Genomic DNA, 20,062 nt, shown 5'->3' with positions numbered 1-20,062 from the left:
GTAGCAATGAATTTCAGGACCAAAGCTAATAAATCATTTGATTTATCATTGCTCTCTTATTACCACACTTATTGTGTAATCTATGCAATGTTTGCAAGAACACAGCGGATGTCAAAGTTCAGTTATGAAACTATTAAATAAATGCCACTTGCTAAAAATGTTAAAGAAGGTAAAAATTGCGAGCATATCATATAATATATTTTTCGACATTTTTGGCGCAACTTATTTGCATTGATGTCGATGCTGGAAAACGAAAAAAAGAAGGCGAAATATTTGCACAAATTTCCAGTTGAACGAGCTGCGTAAACGTGGCTGAATCTCAATAGCCAGCAAATGGCAGCCAGACATAGACACTGATTGAATTACAGATGCGAGTTCCTTCATCAATACTCGCAAAACGGATGCCATAAACACCACCTGGTTGGGACGTCACACACACACACACACACATACACAGGGAAAGAGCAAGCCATTTCCCTGAGTAGAAAGGGGGTGAAGGGAATGGGAGACCGGTGAAACTGAATCGAACCGGTAGAAGGTTGAAGGTTGAAGGAGGTGGCAGCAAGTCATACGAGTGCGGAGTACTTGCAAAAAGTGCCCCCAGATATGAGAAGAGAACGGTACGAAAAGCATAAATTTCGCACAAAAGTTGCAACCAAACTGTTTACGAGCAAGTGGCAAGCATTGCTGCTTGCTACAAGGGGGCGAAACGGGTGTGGAGAGGGGGGAGGGGAAAGAGGGGACAAAGCAGCCGCCAGCAACCGAAACTGAAAAGTAAAGTGCACAAAAGCAGAAAATATGATTTCCTTTTTGGCGACGACGAGCAGAAAGATAATTTTCTAAACCGAACCGAAACACACACAGACAACACCAAAGAGCGAGAGAGATAGAGAGAAGAGTATAGGAATAGTAGCAAAATCAGTAGCTGGCAAGGAAAGGGGGGAAGAAGGGGAACATCACTGTGCAAGATTCAACCCAAAAATGAAAGCAAAGTTGAGTGCAATTTCTGCAGCCTGGTCAAAATGAAATCCCCTCAGTAGAAGAGGACGACAGCTGGTTGGCTCGGCCAGCACATTGCAAGGTGGCTGAAAATTACAAAATGAATTTTGCCAGTCATTGTGGCAGTCAAGTGAGGCAGCAGAAGGGGGAAGCGAAGGGAGGGGGGGGAGTGCTGTGCACATTGGAAATGTCATCAACATGGATGAAATGCCGGAAAAGTCAAAACGTAACGAAACTTATCAGTAAAACTACGAAAGGATACTCGAACTTTATGCTCGCAACGAGGCTAACTGAAGAAGATTTGTGCAGCTCGGCTCAGCTATTAAATTATTGAAGATTCGCTCAGATGCAGCTGTCGAGTTGTGGTTGGCGCCTGGTCAGGAAGTGCTCCACATGATTTACAGCACTTGAAAATACACTTATTAACAGCGCCAACAGCATAATTTACATGTTAACACTTAAACGCACTCGCTGTCCCCCCTTCCTGCTTCCAGTCTCCTCTTTCCACTTTCCAGTCTCCAGCCTGACCTTTTTCCTCTTGCACTACAATAACCAACACTCTTCCTCCTCCCTCTTCGCCTGCTGCACTCGACTATGCGCAAATTTATGTCTGTATTTTTGGTTAGGCAAACACAAAAAATTGCTAGCCACGGCCACACTTAACGCATCTGCAGCTGCTGCCCCTTGCAACCTTGCTCGACTCAAATTAAAATGAGCGTAAATTTTGCAACAATTGCAAAATGTTTTCCCATTCCAAGCGCCTAAAGCGGAAACTGTTTCCAAGGTAGCACAACGACTTGTAAGTTGCTCGTTGCTTATTAAAAAAAATCTCTACACTGCGAGAAAAAGTGAAGTAACTTACTAGCAATAAAATTTATTATAAAATTGATGTGCCATTTGCGAGCTCAAATTTAGAAACATAACAACGTACCTCAGAAAAAATTGATATTTGTGCATAATATTTTGTATATGACCTCGCTTTCCAATCTAACAATTTCTCTAAAATTATAAATTTTTACCTTAATTTAAAAAAGAAAAATGAGCTACAGTCGAGTATGCTTGACTAATAAGATCAACACAGTGCTGTGATATCATTAAAATGTACCTTATTCATATACTGACAAGTAATATTAAAAGTTATATTTGGTATAACTATATATGAAGTACAAAGTATTCTACCTTCGGGTAGATGGTATAAAAAATATAAAAATGCTTGGCAAATTTATAAGTTTGTCACTATATTATATTCTGTTAGTTTATCTATTGCTAATGTTGTCAGTAGCTGTGTTTTACTAAGATATCTACAATTTACCATAAAAAGTTTCCAAGAAAAAACTATTGGGTACCACATTTATTATTATTATTTCTAATGCTTAAGAAAAAACAGTAATATTTAAATGTCGTGCATCAATTGTTGACAGTGCTGTTGCTGCATTTAAATCATGCTCGCTTCCCCTGCCAAAGGAGTCGCATCCCTTTTGTCATTTTAACGTTTCCTGCCGCTGTTCACTTACGCAAGTATGTTGGGTGTGCTTGGTGCTCAACCACTTACATGTGTTAGTCCATTAGGATAAGGACATTAAGGACATTTGTGGACACACGAATGGGACAGCGGTCAACAAGGTGGACACAATTTGTGGCAGGACCTTTGAACGCCACTCCAGCCCAGTGGAAGAACAAACAAGAGATGACCAAAGGTGGACTCTGGCAAAAAATGACCTCAATTTATCTTGTAAATTTTTGGTCTAGCGCTTCAGCTGGGGGGAAGGGAACAAAAGGTGGCAAGATGTGGCGCAAGAGGCACGAGTGCTGTGGCTTGAATTATGGCTGCGTTTGCGGTTGCCAACGAGCTGGCAAAACTTTAAAAAGCCAAACCCAAAACACGCTTAAAGCAAGAAGAGGGGAAGGGAGCTGAGCACAGCAAGTGCCATGACAAATTCAATCAAAAGAGACAGTCGAAATGTGGCAAGCGGCAAGTGGCAAGGACGGATGTTGCAGCTTACATGCTCGGCTTCTCAACTTGAATTTCAGCTTCAGCTTCTGCTTCTGCTTCAGCTGCTCTGCGATGCGTTGCGTTTGCGTTCGAAATGCAGTAAAAATGCTCTAACTGACGACAGACAAAAAAGAGACACAGATACAGATACAAATACGGATGGAGATGGAGCTGGAGATGGAGCTGGTGTGGGCTGACAAATGTACGAATGCGCATAGCTGCATCATTAATCATTCCAGCCAAAGGAAGACAACGACCGAGACGTAAACGTAGACGGAAAAGAAGGCGATGACGACGTCGACGACGACGACGATGTAACCGTAGAAAAAGTCAATTTCTCATGAAAATATTTTGTATCTGTATCTATTTGATATGCATCCACAAACAACTTGAACAAAAAAGTCGCATTTTAAACTGGAGTCACATTCTCATCATCGAACTTGGCTTAAAGCTTGTTGCTTTATTCTGCCAAGTGTCTCGCTGATTAGCAGCAAAAGTATCTTGAATTCTGCTCGACAAAAGCCCAACTGAACGTCTTCAATCATTTAATTGTGGGCTTGATTGACATTCATGCGAAAAGTGTACAACAAGCATTTGCTCTGGATTAGTTTTAATTAGCACCCCATCGAAAAAGGGTTGAAACAAGGGTATTAAAGCATCTCGTTCTTCTTCCCCATTTCCAGAGGGAAGAAATTTTGTTCTATTCGAAGTTTTACTTGAATGCTTTTACCGAGCTGCCAGTTTCCAAGATAAATTAGAGAAATATATTTAATGACTTTTCATGACCAGCAAATGTCAACAAACAGAACATTTACAGAGCAGTCACAACAAACACAAACAACAACAATAACAACAATAATAATAATAACAATAACAACAACAACAATGATAACAAAACTATGTGCACTCAGTTTGAACTGCGGTCTAAGAGTAGAAGTAGGAAGCACCCTCGCTCTTCTCTCTCCTTTCTTCTTTTGTGGTAGGTGTGAAAATTGGTGATTAATGTTCACTTTTCCGAAATGTCATTGTTAAAATTGCATAATCAAAAGGAAAAGCGACTAGACTTGGCTGTGTATGCTATCAAAAAGAATATTCTAATTTATGAATGATCAAAGAGAATTCTTGTAAGTTTCTGAACAGTATTTGAAATCAATTAATTTCAGACTTTAAAAGTACATTTAATATAAGCAACACTCGGAAATTGAAAAATAAATCAAATTAAATTTATATTAAATTAATGAACATAATTATGTAGTTTAAAATATAACTTTTATGTTCTTCTTCTTTCCAACATTCAGCTCTTATTTTTCTAAAAAAATATTCAATTTTTATTAAAAAAAACCAGCAATATTTTGTTTTAAGCGAAAATATTAAAAAGCCATTAGGCAGCTTATGGGTGTAAAAGAAACACATCAGACAATCTGCAACGAATTCAAATGTGGTCACAATTTTGATTTCTTTTTATGATTTCTATAAAGAAACAAACTTTTCCCGCATTTCAACTTGTTTCGCTGTGAAATCGACATTTTTGGGAGAGTCTCCCACGAGGCCACATTGAATCAAGTTCAAATACTTTAAAGCGGCTCAAATTGAAAAACTTTCAACATGGCTGCCGCACAACTATGTATCGTTGTTATATATATTATATTTTCATATATTTCTTATACAGATGCGCATGTGTCTAACAACAACAACAACAACAAAAAGAAAGATGGAGAGAAAAAAGAAACGTCTCGTCTGTCAGGGAAATATGAAAGCTGTTTGGCAAAACTTTTATGCAGCGCCTAAGCCTCTGGTCTCTGGTCTCCCAGTTCCACACAATTCCACTCAGTTCACCAACTCTCTTCTCTCTTCTCTGGTCTGTCATTTTGGCCTGTCGCAGTGCCTCAGCCATGGCTCAAATATGAAATCCATCAGGGATGCTGCTAAGAGCTGTCAATCAAAATCAGCGAGGGAAACTTTTTCCAGCGCTCTCATGAGCACACAACAACAACAACAACTGAAAAAAGAAAGGAAAAATATGAAGGAAAAAAATTTACATTTCTCTTTTTTTTTTTGTTGTTGTTTTGCATGGAGGGTGGAACTGGATTACGCTTTATGCTTAGCATGTTTGCCAGATTGAAAGCGAATTAAAAATGGAAAATTAAATCCCCATAACGTCAATGCGATATTAATGTCAATTTCAAACTTTCCATTGAATTTCAATTCCAATTCCGAATTCAATAAAAAATGGCCACCAAAAGACAGAAATTCTGCACGCTGGACACTGAATGCGATTACAACAGCCATGAAAAAGTAACCTGCCTTTAGTTACAAGTGGAAGTTCCTCAACCTGAACTTAACATCGCAAACAATGCCTTTAAGCGTGGCCAAAAATGCCATGGAAAGCGGCAAATTTTGCAAGAGACAAAAGTGAACAATGGCGATGTGGGGACAAAAAGTGCCGCCGGATCATAGAAAAGCGAGCAGAGCCATGAAATATGACCAGCTCGCATTGTAAGCAAGCTCCCCAAACGCAGATCGCAGACAAAAAGACTCACAGCTGAAGGCCAGAAATCAGCTTAAGATCGTTTCGAGTATGGTTCGAGTGAATACATGAATGAATGAATGAACGAATGACAACAGCAGCAGCAGCAGAAGCAGCAAAGAAGCAGCAGCAATGGCCGACCGCCATGATTAATCAATATTTTGTTTGAAAATGCAACAAAAGCGTCGTCGTATCGCCAAGTGGAGAGCCTCTAAGGCGGGTGCCACATTGCTGCGGATGCTGCTGTGGCTGCCGCATTTCTTTTGGCTACGGTTTCAGTTTCGGTTGCCGCATTTGACAGATCAACGTGCGCTGACAGCTTTGTGTTGTTGTCGTCGCTCTTGTTGTTGTTACTGTTATTGTTATTGTTACTGTTACTGTTGTTGTTGTTGCTGGCTTGCCATTGAGCAATGTTGAGCATAATTGATGATGCGGCTTTGGCTTTTGAATACTTTTCGTTTCTTTTTTTTACTCAGTTTTCTCAATTTTTGGCTTTGGCAATGGACGTCTCTTGATCGCATTGGCTCCACACACAGTTCTCCAAATACCTCCAATCTCTGAAACGTGTACCATATACTTATTTTCGTGTGCTTTGTGTCCGATTGAAGCGAATAGAAGCGAATTGCGAGCCGTTTGATCACATCGGCTACTGTTTATATTCACGCTTGATAGTCGATGATAGATGAGTGAAGGAGATGCCTCAGAAAGTGGACAGACGGACAAACTGTCTGAATGACAGTCGGACAGTAGTCAATTACAATGTATAGGCCTCTAATTAGAGTTGTGCCGACCATTTGACTACTTGAAATTGATAGTTTCTATTTTGCTGGAATTCTGAATTTAGAAAAAGGATTTGAATTAAAAACAGTTGCAAATAGAAAACGAATTCATTCAAAATAACAGAGAGAGAGAGAACAAAGTTAATAAGTTTAATTGAATTTAATTTACAGACAAATGATGTTTCCATTTAAAAATTAAACATTGACTTGGTAGGAAATCTTTAACGATTTCATAACTCTTCTTTATTGCTAGGTAACCATTTTTACTAATTTTCATTGTTTTGTAAATTTATATTCTTCAGTCCTTCATATTTTTATATATTATGCCCATTTATACCCACGACAAAACAAATAGCGGAAGTTTAAATTGCGTCCACATATAATAAAAGTGACTCCACGTTTATCTTTTTATATTTCCCAACAACAACAAAATATTTAAAATTTTCTGCCCAAATCCGGCATTACTTGGCATTTGGTCAGTTTGCTGTGCCATTGTTTGAAAAAGATATGAAATTTAGTTTTCTGCTCGATTTGATTGCGATTAAATAAGTTGTTAAAACGCAAGTAATTAATGCGCTTTGGAAATAAAATGCCACAATCATTTTGTTGCAGCCACAGGACTTATTGGGGGAGAATAGAAAAAAAAAGGAAAATGCCAACTCATGGCCTCAGTTTGGGAGTTGCCCCAGTGCAAATATTTCCAAGTCCCGGAGACTGCAAAGGAAATTGCCGCATTCCACGGATGAAGCTCAACCTGTGTCCAGTTGGCATCACGGCGTTTCCGTGCCCCAAGCGCAAAATGAAAATACATATAAATAAGATTGTGGTTGTAAGACGGGTAGCAAGAAGAAGGGAGGGGGAGATATGGCTGTGGGGTAAACTTTGCTTGAAACAACGAAATAATGCCTCATTTTTTCCTTATCGCGGCAATAAAGCAGCATAAACGCTTCATTTCCATTTGTCTCGCAAGTGAGTCTTGCCCTCAGCAGAGACGCAACGTCACTCGACCTGGTGGTGGTCAGAGAGGGAGAGGGTCAGAAGAGGGGGGAGAGCGGAGGGGAGGCAGTGCATGGCCACCCAGTCAGCGACGCCGGCCGTCCAACTGTCCAGCTGAAGAGAGACAGCGACACGGGGAGAAAGACAGAGAAATGCGAGAAAAAACCGTTTACACGCCATGCTCAAGCTGCTTTTTTTTGTTTGCCTCCTCTTTCTGCTTCTACTTACATTCTGCAATTTTTCCCTGTTCTCTGTTTCGTCATTTCTTATACGCCATCAGTTTGCTGCTGCTGCTGTTGTTGTTGTTGTTGCTTCTACTTTACTTGAAGCGGCATTTTTATCGCCCGTAAGTTTTGCTTATTTTAAACACGAACGCCCAACAACAACAACAGCAACAACAACACCGGCGGCATAATATTCATGTTGTATGAGGAAAAAGAGAAAAAACAAAAGTCACTTCCGTTGCGCCAAAGGAAAACGCGAAAAGTCTGCAGACGACGACGACGACGACGACGTCAACAGTGGCCACTGCCCCCTTGCAGACTTGAGAATGGCCGAAGAATTCAGCACACAACTTCTAATTAGATGAAAAACACTCGCAACAACAATATCGAATATACATGGAAAAAAGTGAAATGTAAACTAAATTACATGCATTGCCAGGCTTTCAAACGGAAGCCAAATTATGAATTGGAATGGAAATAAATGTAATAATAATTATGTGCAAAAAAGTTGAAGTTTTAGTTCTGCTTAGATGAGCTTTAAATAAAAAGGAATCTATTTAATGAGATTTCTTATTATCTAAACAAAACGCATGGTCTTCAATCGTTTCTTTTATTTTCTTAAATGAAGATCAACTCCTATTTTACAATAGATAAAATACTTAAATATATTTACGAAATACGTAATCTTCAATCCTTTTTTAGATTTGAAAGTTTTATTGAAATTTCATATAATGCAATTACTAATTGAAATACCAGCAAAAATTATTCACACTACAGAATAAATTTCATCGAACACCATCTAAAAACAAGTAAGAAAGCTACAGTCGAGTATACTCGGCTGTGAGATGCCCGCTACCCATTTTGAATAAAAGCAATATATTTTGCAGTATTATTCTCAAAATATACTAAATATACTGCAAAAATACTACTTGATCTGCGTGCAAACATAACAAATGTTATCAAATAAAAATTTTAGCTCTATCTCTTATAGTCTCTGAGATCTAGGTGTTCATACGGACAGACGGACAGACACACAGACGGACAGACGGACATGGCTAGATCGTCTCGGCTGTTGTCAGTGGGAGATGCCTTCTTCTACCTGTTACATACATTTCCTGTCGGCACAAAGTTATAATACCCTACTACCTTATGGGTAGCGGGTATAAACAGATGTTAATGCTTTCAGTAAAATGCATTTAAATTCCCATAATATCTTTAAATATTTTTGCAAAATGTGTGATTTTCAATTCAGTGATGCCATTTAAAAGTTTCTTTTCTTATATTGCGATTGTGTTAATCTAATAATAATTCTTATAGAAGCTTTACTTATTCAAATATGTTTTCATTCTATAGAATCAATTTAATCTAACAAAATCTCGAGCTCAATCGCGAACTGCAAACAGTATAAGCTTGTCTTGCATCATTCTTGACAAATAAGTGTAATAATGATAACGTAAGATATAATAATAAACCTATAATATATGGCCCATTATGGCAACAGACATCACAAATGACATCCGCATATTTTGTATGCATAATTGTGTGCTCTTGATAGTGGCTTAATACTCGACTCACCTCAACAAATTGCCATTCCCCAGCGTTCACAGTGCAATTGAATATTGAACATGTTTATGACGCGGTCGTAAAACACGTCTGGAATCGACGAGCATATTGTGCCGTGCGATATACCATCAATAAAGCTATCAGCGCGATCCATTCAATTTACAGGTTCTACCCAGGCGCGGACAGAAACTATTTAAAAATGTGATAAATCTACAGTCGATAAAATTGCCCGCTTACTTTGTAGCTGGAGTGTACACAAATTGGCTAATTGACAAGCCAAAGCTCCATATTGCTAGCTGCATGACTACAGTTGAACCTCATTAGAATGCACTGTTAATTCAAATGCAGTTAAAGAAGAATAAAAATTGCAGCTGAATGCATTAAATAATTGAAAAGCAATGCATTTCTCTTAAAGCGTTGCTTCACTGTACTCGCTGTGTGTTTGGTAATCAACAAGTTTTACTGCCAGACACTCACTGTCTCTTTGGCTCGTTCGCGCAAATGCAAATTAATTAGCGAGTTGCGTTGCGGCTGCTTTAATTGCGACCCCGCCAAACATGGCAACATGGCGTATGCGTGTTGTTGCATGCAGCTAAAGCTACGCACTCGGGACTCTGATAATTGAATTTCGCCCGAGTCGCATGCGTAAAAAGCGCAGCTGCGCAGCTGAAGATGGACGGTACGGATGGAGCCTCCAATTTGCCACAGGCGCCGCCTTTAAATTTGAGTTATGGCAACAGGCGAGTAGCGAATAGCGAATAGTATTCATATGCATATTCATGCACACTCATCTCATGTATTCAGTGCGTAAATTTGTCCCCGAAACATGTTGCGGTAGTTGGTGGTTGCTGTTCTATGCTGTGTTGTGATGTGGCCAATATTAACCCTGCAGTGTACGTCTTGAGACATAAATCATCTAAATCACTCGAACATGCAGCTTTAGCCCTGACTCCCTCGAAGACATTAAATAAATCGCTGCCTGCCAAATGTTTCACATACGATTTGCCTAAGCAACTCCCTGCAAGCGACACGACACGACGCGACGCTCCTTTTGCAAAAAGTTTTGCATTTTCCCGAGCTCCCATTTCCCATTTTCCCTCCATCTTCCATATTCCCCTGTCCCTTAACTGTCACCCACTCACGATGTTTTGGGTTTGGGTTTTGGATTTGGTTTCAGATTTTGCTCCTTGGGCAGCCATGTCAAGTGCATGTGTATCGTACATTACACACAGGTGGCGACATATGCTAAATGTCTCATAGTTTAAGCTCCATTTGGAGCTGCACATTTCGTGTACGGCCCATATATCATTTATGCTGTTTGTGTCTGGGGAAAATAAGTCAATTTACGGTATTGATGTTCAAACTATTAGAGCTCAGGTTTGACGACCTTTTGCAAAATCGTAACAAATATCTGACAGCTACAAATCTTTATACTTGAGAATGTATTTTAAAAGTTATTTGCATAAAACACTGACTTAATTCTGATTGACAGCTATACTTGCAGCTTTGAAAAATGTCAAATAAATATTCAGTGTATTGCACAAATGTGAAAACTTGTGATTGAAATGAATCCAAATAATATTTGCAAGAGATGTAGAAAGTTGTAAAAAAGTGATGTCAACCAATGCCAAATAAATATTTCGAGCATAGAAAATTATATAGAAAATCCCAAGATAGAAAGAAGTACAAATAATATCTTTCGAAACATGTAGTTCTAGATTTTATAAAAAGTATCAATACAGCATTTAAACATTAGAATGATTTGACTACTCCAAATTTTGGAACATTTTAGAACAATTTGTTGGAAATAAATGCAGATACTATTTTCAACATTTATAATTTAAGAATATAGATGATTCTTATTAAAGTCTACTTAAAATGTTTGTAACATCACTTTCCCTAGTTTCGCCTAGTTTTCCAAGCAAGTTGATGCCACTTGAAATTCTTAAAGTGCTTGCTTTCGACAACTTTGCACATAAAATACTGGCTGAAAGGCCATTTGTCCTTGTATCAAGGCAAGCAGCAGTACCAAATCTAGGTTGACTTATATACTTCCGCTTCCGGCAACAAAACATACGTTCCGACTCCGCTTGTGCCGTATTTTATGGCCGTATTATTCCATGGCTGTGGCGTGGTAAGAGCGAGTGGTTGGCGCAGAAACAGAATTTTATGCAAATATCCTAATCAAATTCACATTTTGAAGTTCAACTGTTTTATCCAAAAGTTGTACCTACAGCTAACGCTGGTAAAGCCAACGTTGTCGTTGCCTGCGACGCGTGTTGTAGACGCCCTCCACTGGCTTCCAGTTACCACGAAGGATAGAGAGAGAGATGCCTCCCATTTTTAATTTATTTCCACTTAAAAAAAAGCCAAGTGCACGGCGACGAGAAGCGCAAGAAAAGAAGGCCATGGGCATAGGCTCAGCTCAGTCTCTGAATCCCTGTCCCTGTCTCTGTCTCTATCCCGGATCCAGAGCAAGTCCCATCCCTTGGCCCGCATCCGCAGTTCGCATCCTGTGCGTGCGTCCGGTGGAGCGATTCCTGGGTTTGGGTTTTACATTTTTCGATGGTGTGTTATCGGGTGGCTCTGACTGAGGCTGTACCGTGGGTTGTTTGCAATATCCGCTATGCGAGGGTTGGGTCGTTCTCCATATTTTCACTTATCACAGCTCCCATTCCGCTCACCTCCCGTTTGCCTACCTTTTCAGGGCGCACAAAAAACTTAAATCCGCATGTCGAAAGCGATTAAACAGTTACCGTGTGGCAGCCAGAATCTGCTTCATTTGTTCGGAATTAAAACAAAAGCAGCCAAAGGATAAAATTAGTCACTGTGGTGACAGTAATACCAACTCCCTTCCATTCTTCTTCCTTGTGCAGTTTAATGCAAAAGCAGCTTCAACTTCAGCTACAGTATTCAAAGTCAGTTTGTGGCACCTCTCATCCCCCTTTGCCTTTGCTCCTCGCCCACACCATCATCGTGGGAATTCGTTGCGCCACTCGGCAACAACTGTGCAGCTCGACTCAGGGCTCGACTCGTTGTGATTAATTGCAATTTAAACGGTTTCAATTAAGGCAATGCGCATCTTTCTGCTGCTCTTGCTGCTGCTGTTGCATCCACATCCACAGCCCAAAACAATTTCCTTTTTTTTTCTGTTTTACTTGCCGCATCAATGGCATTGATGAAATTGACAGACAGAAATGTTACAGCTGCCTGGAAATTTGCTTAACAATCGGAGTTAGATAAATAAATGATCTATGTTAAATTGCGTGCATAATTGAAGGGAACTACACTCGGCAGGTGGAAGTTTAATATCAACAACACGCTTAAACTTGACTTTAAATTGATTCGATATTGCTGTTGATGGAACATGTTACGGAGTCTTTAAAGTATATTCAATTGAAATATATAACATAATGTTACTCTTTAGAAACTCAATAATTATTAATGTTTAAAAAATATACAAAACTTATTTGCTGCGGAGAAAAGTATTCCAGCAGAATATATTGAAAGGTATTGCATTTTCTGTCATTAAAAAAGGCTTGATTTAAAATATTGATTTGATTTTGCAAATAATGAGAGATTGTTCTGACTCTTAATGGTGACTTATAATGTCGTGTAACTTATAATGCAACTCTTTAAATTATCAATATTTCTTGATGATTTATTTGGATATTTAAATAAAATCAAACCGATTAAATTTGCGTCAGAAAAATATACTTTAACATATGTTCAAATAGGCATTGTATTCCCCTTAATTAAATGAGATCAAAGAATTTGACTTTAAATTGCTATAGTTAGGATGTTTTCCTGATTATAAAAAATGTGCTTAATCCAAATTCTTAATTTAATATGAGTCATTAAATTGTGTTAAAAGAACTAGCATGAATGTTCATCTTATTGCAATAAGGAACTGCATTAGTTATTAGAATAAAATAATAACAATCGTATTAAAAGAAACACAACACTAAATTGTACCTACAAAATGTACTTCGACATATGCTGGAATAGGTATTACCTCTCCCCTAATTAAATATATTGAATAGAGCCAACAAAGGTCAATCAAATTAATAATATTAGGAAATTGTATACCCAACAATATTTGTATCATTGAGATTCGATTGGCTAATTGAAAACCAAGATTCACACGCATTTGTGGCATATTTAAATACAGACTGATTTCCCATACTTTTGTGGGAGATACTTTAATCAACATATGTTCATTGGCTGGCTAACCACTCCCAATTCTTTTTGACCACTTCACCCTCTTTTTGGGCCGTCAACATTTGCGCCATGTTGTTGCTATTTGAGCAAGAGTCTCGTTGCCATGGCCAAGGCACAACAATCCACCGAGTGGTGCCAAGGATTAATTTCTAATTTCGCCTAATGCTCCGCCAAGTGTTTCAGTTTTGTGTTTACATTTTGTGTTGTTTTTTTTTTTGTGTGTATTTTGTGTGTGTGCTTGTCTAATTTACCTTGATGTGGCCAGTGGCAAGTTGTAGTAGACCCATTCCCAAGTACGTTCCCAGTGCCATTCTTGTGTCCCTTCCCATGGCCCAGTTGCCAGGCCGGGTCTGCCCTACCCCCAGGCTGTTTCAGTCTCAGCCCTAGACTCGGCCTCTAAATGCAGCCAGTGCCATTGCCAGGGCGTGCTCCGTACTCCCTGACTCCGACTCCGACTTCAACTCTCTGTCTCAGTCTCTGTCTCTGGCTGCGGCGGCGTCGGCGTCGGCTTGGCCTTCGGGCCCACATGCTTGCCACCATCATTAATCATGACGTTTCAGCTCTGACACATTTGTCCGATCGGCAGCAGCAGCAGCAGCAGCTACGACGGCGGCTACGCACCATTTTCATTGTAATGAAAACGTTTTCGAAAAAAAGCCCTCAGACTGAGTCTGCCTCAACAGTCAGTCAGACAGACAGACAGTCAGAGAGACAGTCAGAGAGACATCGACTCGGCCAGCCAAGTGTCTCTGCACAGCGGGCAACATGGACGACACGTCAATAGACAATGTTACATCTTCGGGGCGAGCAATTTGAAGACAAACATTTTCATAATGCGACCCATAACAAGCCACAGCAGACCGCACATAGTAAATGTAAATATTGGCCAACTATTTACGAACTATTAGCCACAGTTAAGAACTGACTAATTGTGGCTGAAGGAACAGTAGCAAACACATTTCTCAGAATCTGCTTTAATTCCTCAAATGTGCTTAAAGGGATTAGCACTAAATATTATTCTGCTTGAAATACGATGACAGCAATCATTAAAATGGGCTATGAATATTAGTGTAAGAAAAATTGCGTAATGTTGATTCATTTTAATATGATATTAAAGAGACAAAACTTTGTGAAGCTAAAGATATATATAATATAATGAAAACTAATAATACATCCGCTCTAATTTTGGTAAGTTGCTTTCAGTGTTGATTGCCAAAAAAATGTAAATACACAAAATGTATGATTTAAAAAGATGAGAAAATAATAAACAACCTATGTAAGTAAAAAATATCTATACTTAAATTTAAAAAATAAAAAAGTCCTTCTGATGTTTCAAATAAATGAAGAGTTGAATTCTGGTTATAAAATGTGATTAGAATATTAAAAGGATTAATTCACAATAAAAAATAACACACAATATGAATCGATAACAATTTCAAAGCGTTAATATGCATCTTTTTTTTCAAAATTCCAACTACTTCTTAAATCGGTTCGCTCTGAGATAAAGCTTATATGAAACAGAGTACAAAACTGAGAGATACTCCGGTAACTTTAATATAAAATGCAGAATTATTTCTATAAATAGTGTGTACTATATTATATCTACTAAAAATTGCATATTTAAATTCAGTTGAACTTTTCTGTAAATAGTCAGAACAGAAGCATGTGTCATATAACATACGAATACTCCAGCTGTAGTACGACATTTATGCTGACACTCTTGGCCAATAAGAGCAACGTCTACTCAAGCGGGTTGTTTGTGTAGGACAGGAGGCATGGCCATGTGGGTTAAGGGCTGCTCGGTGAAGTGGGCAAAAAGGGGCAAGTTTAACCAACTACTGCGTCTACACTGTGCAAGCGATACAATAATTGCTTTGGGCCGTCGACGTCGGCGACGTTGTTGTTGTTGTCAACGTCGTCATCGTCATTGTTGCGGCTTTGGCATGAATTACAAACAAACGAAAAAAAAGAAGAAGAAAAAACCAACAACGAAAACAGAGAAAAAGAGCAACAACAACAACAAACAACAAGAAAAAACGAGTACAACAAAACAACAAGAATTCTGTATGCGAGTACAAAGCCGCCATTCATTCCATTGCCGGCGTTTGCAAACACACACACACTAACAGAGAAGCACACACATACACTCACTAACACACAGTTGACGCTGACATGCAATGCTCATAGGGCCTAAAAGCTGGAGAAGGAGATGGAGAAGGAGTTGGAGATGGAGATGGAGCTGGCGTGCAAGTTGAGCAGGCTAACGTGTTCTGTTCGATCAGACAACGACTGCCACCATCACTAGTACAACAAGCTCCACCACCACCACCAAGAAGTTGACCGCTCTTGTTGTGCGTGTGTGTGTGTGCCTATGAATACATATGTGTGTGAGTGAGTGCCTCAATCATGTAATTATTTCCTCCGCAACCGTTTTACCAATACCACTGCGTCCGGGCACCACCAAAGTGACCAACACATGAACACAACACAACGACATCGACATCGTCGTCGTCGTTGTCGACAAATGATATTACAAGTGGGGCCAACTTGGTATGAACGAAACAGAAAGAAAAAAAAAATGAAACTGGTAGCGTGTTTCGCTTTGAGTTTTGTTCTCTCTTTGTACCTTTTTTTACGCTATGCAAACAACAAAAAAAAACACAAAACTGAAACAGAAACAACACGTCAAGAGAATTGAGAAAGAAATGAATTTCCTTTCAAAAGGTAGAGCTTGCAATGCTCTTTATATGGCTTATAAACACTTTTAATAATCTACCATTTAATATAAAAGTACAAATTTAATTCAATTTATAAAAATAAAATTAAATAAAATGTGTTTAAATACCCATTTTAATATAATTGTCCCAAAAGACATTTCTCACAAAGTAAAAAGTTCGAATATATAAATTTAAAGAATGTTTTTCTTTATCTCTCTCCTAAACTTTGTATAAACTTTAATAATTCATTAAGCATTTCAAACATTATATTTGAGCCAGAAATATTTTAACATTACTCATCGTAGAGTATAACAAAGTACAACAATGACAAGAAAAATAAATCGAGTAACGCAAAACTGTCTATACCAAAAAATACTATACTATATAGCATAGTCCTACATACATTTAAGTACTACTGTGAGTGTGCGTGATTCTTTTGTGTGTGTGTGTGTGCAAGATACATGAAGCAAAGTTTTCGTGTTTTTTTGTTACTCAATTTAATTCAGGTAAAATTTGTTTTTATGCAGGCCCCGAGCACTCTTAAACTTTGGTCACGAACATGAAAAAGCGTCGTTTCCGTCGAATTGGTCGAAAATGGTTGACGGTTGATTGGTTCACTTTTTTCTGTTTTTTTCGTTCCTTTTTTTATTTCTGCCTGACTTCAGGGAGAGGTCGCCGTCTAGACGAGTTTCGTTTCAAAATGGCAGCCAATTTTGATATGAATATGAATCCGAAATAAACTATACTATACTACGAATTAGCTAAAGTATTTCTAAGTAACGCTACAAAGAGAAAGGAGTTCCCTGTAGTACCCAAAGATATTCATATAATTATGCTGGAATTATTTTTACTTCCCAAAGCCTTTATCTTTACTTTGCAGCTTGTTTTGGCTCATTCAAAAAGAAGCTAAGAAAAAAAATGAAACCGAAAAACGAGAGGCTGAGAAATGGCCAAGGGAAAGAAAGACAAAAAACGAAATGGCTTAAATTGGCAGCCGTTGTTTCATTTGCGGCTCTTTACATAACCTTCGCACACTTTTCGGCTCGAATAATAACATTTAATCATCTTGCGGTTTCAGTCATTTCATTTTTAGCAAAAATCTAATTGTGTCTATTCCCAACCCATTGAGAGTTTTTCGTATTTCATCTCAAACGAATGCAATTTGTTGTACTTATGTTGCCAATTAAATATGTTGTGGTTTTCAATGTCGAGCAAATGAATGGTAGCAATCTGTACTTACTTATGGAGTTATCACCTGAAAAATAAGAAAAAGACTTCATTAATTAAATGGTTCAACTTCAATGTTGTATTTAAAAATGTTTATCTTATATTTAAAATGTATTAAACTTATTAAAATGAATACTCTATCAAGCAGATTATTTGTCCATCAACTTTTCTTAGGAAGTACGTAAAATTGACCAGCTTATAAGAAAGTTTGCGTAGACTTTCAATAAGTTTGAAGCTCCACTACCAACAAGTTACTCGCAGTATTATGGAATTGAGCTCAAAAGTGGAAAATAATTAACCCCAAAGTTCGTAGTTGCTAGCGGAAGTTTCAAGTTGTTGCCTCTGTTGAAGCTGAAGCTGATGCTGATGCTGCATGTGACCAGACTTTGACCCAACTATAACTTCCAGCTAAAGACAGAGTCCGTGTTCGAGTCCAAAGTTGATGAAGGGAACACACATGCAGCACGTAACGAGCGGTCAAGAAGAAAATGGCACTGAACCGCTTCCGGAGACAACAGCAACATATTAAACAACTTCCAAGCCAAGTAATTGAGAAGTTTGCTGTCCGTCGTTCGATAGCAAAGCACAAAAAATGTGGCATAAAGACTCAAGCTACTCTACTTTAAGAAAGTCCCAAGGAAGCTGCCTTGTCTGGCAGTACATTATTTGCACAAAAAACAACGGAGAGAAGCGCCCAACCGAAATATCAAAGGAGTAATCTGAAGAGCCAAGTGGAGAAAATAAAATCATGCGGTTGGAAATAATAGCGTCTGGGCTGGCAGTTAATTTTTGCTGATGGGAGTGAAGCCAAGTTTTGTGCACAGTCAAATAAATACAACGAAGCGAATAGATATTGATATGCTTGTACAGAGATGGCTGCGTGATTAGCAATTATTTCAGATAGATAATAATTAAATGTGAGAATATTTCTGCCTTTGTATTATGGCAGCTGCTTTGACGCTCAGGAATATGACTGGCAAATTTATAGAGCGCTTCAAATATGCAAGGGGTTAAGTTATTGCTATAAATATGAAGAAGTTTTGCAAAGTAGTTAAAGAAAACATAAAAATAATTGAGAAAAGAAACAATCTTAACTAGTCAACAAAGAATTTGTTTTTCTTTAGTTTACAGTTAAATAAATATAATATATTTTTAAAAAGTTTCAGTAATGAAAAATTCTTATACTTGCATTATATTTTTCATTAAGAAATGTTGTAAGCAAGATTCTCAATGAGCTAAGTTAAGTTAGTTAAATATAATAAAAAATCATACTTAACAAGCTAAGTTAAAATTAGATAGATTTATAAGTTATCAGCTAAATAAATTCATTTCTAAAGTATAGTTAAAAATCCTTCTTAATGACCCAATATCAAATATTTTCCATTTAAATACATCCGTTTAAATTATAATTAAAAATCCTTCTTAATGAGCCCATCTTAAATACTTTAAGAATCCATTAAGAAACATGGTTAAGAATTATACTTAATAAACCAACATTGATATATTTTCTCTTAGGTTTTCAGTTAAGTAAATCCGTTTAAAAAATATAGTTAAGAATGATTTCTAATGAGCCAATCTTAAATACTTTAAAAATCCATTAAAAAACATGGTTAAGAATTATACTTAATAAACCAACATTGATATTTTTTCTCTTAGGTATCCAGTTAAGTAAATCTATTCAATGAGAATGTTTCCTAATCTTAAATACTTTCTACTACTTTTCAGTTGAATAAATCCATTAAAAAATATGGTTAAGAATTATACTTTAATAAACCAACATCAATATTTTTTTCGCTAAGATATTTACTTAAATAAATCCATTTAAAAAATATAGTTAAGAATGATTTCTAATGAGCCAAGACTGATATTTTCTTTTAAGTTTTCAGTTGAATAAATCCATTTATCTATGCTCTCTTAATTGAATCCGTTCAATTATTAACAAAACCATTTTTGAAACCCATTTGCTTAATTGAAAAATAAAATAAAAAAGAATTCTCCACAAATGTGTAAGAATATAAATGTAAGTGAACTTTAAAGTTGCCTTGGTGTGGTGCAGCACCCAAGTGGTTCCACTCCAGACGGGAGGCGAGAGACGGAGAGGAAGATGAAGCCAGCGCCAAACGCAAACGCAGACGCAGAGCAATGGCAACGCCTTGGTCAGTTCAAAATGATACCGTTGTTGCCGTTGCTGTTGCTATTGCTGTGGCTATTGTTGTTGTTGTTGTTGTTAGTGTTGTTGTTGCCCCGCAGCTGACTGACAGTAGGTGTGACCAGTCTACTCATTCATTCTGACAGTTTTCCCACCCACTCTTGCACAAAACGCAATTTGTTGGATTGTAGGTTGTGCCCTCTAAGCACGAAAGGTAAAAGTGCTGTGGCAATATCGACGTCTATGTGTGTGTGTGTGTGTGTGTGTGTGTGAACCACCACCACTGTGTACAGATTGTGGTGCCAAACGGGGCGGGGAGGTGTGTGTTGCTTGTGGCGCCACAAGCCGCAATTTTCGCAGTTGCCAGTCGCGTGTCTCTTTGGGCCGCGTATTTGAATTTTATTTTCTCTATTTTGTGTTTTTTTCTATTTTTGGGCTGCGCTTGCAACTAATTTTCATTTCCAGCACAGTGCACCTTTTGCCATCAGCCACTGTTCTCAAGCTTTTGGGCTCAGTCTCAGTCTCAGTTTCAGTTTCAGCAACAGCCGCAGACGGTAAGAAATCTTATTAAAAAGTGAACAGTGCGATAAAATTGAATTTGCATTCAAAAGCCATTAACCACAGCAGTCACTTCTACTCTGTTGTTGTTGTTGCTGCGGCTGACAGA

General features: G+C 38.0%; 1 protein-coding gene across 1 annotated transcript in view; it reads right to left on the bottom strand.

Moving 5' to 3' along the window:
• The window catches only part of LOC132784140 (homeotic protein proboscipedia), a 38,488-nt gene that overhangs the window by 5,409 nt on the left and 13,017 nt on the right, over positions 1 to 20,062 (bottom strand). The window contains exon 3 of the mRNA XM_060789556.1: positions 17,260 to 17,274. Coding sequence (XP_060645539.1) covers positions 17,260 to 17,274 — 15 coding nt within the window. The remainder of the gene's footprint in view (positions 1 to 17,259; positions 17,275 to 20,062) is intronic.

Source organism: Drosophila nasuta, chromosome 2R, assembly GCF_023558535.2.
Source record: "Drosophila nasuta strain 15112-1781.00 chromosome 2R, ASM2355853v1, whole genome shotgun sequence".
Taxonomy (NCBI): domain Eukaryota; kingdom Metazoa; phylum Arthropoda; class Insecta; order Diptera; family Drosophilidae; genus Drosophila; species Drosophila nasuta.
Note: the sequence above shows the minus strand (reverse complement) of the source record. Positions and strands in the feature narration are given on the sequence as shown.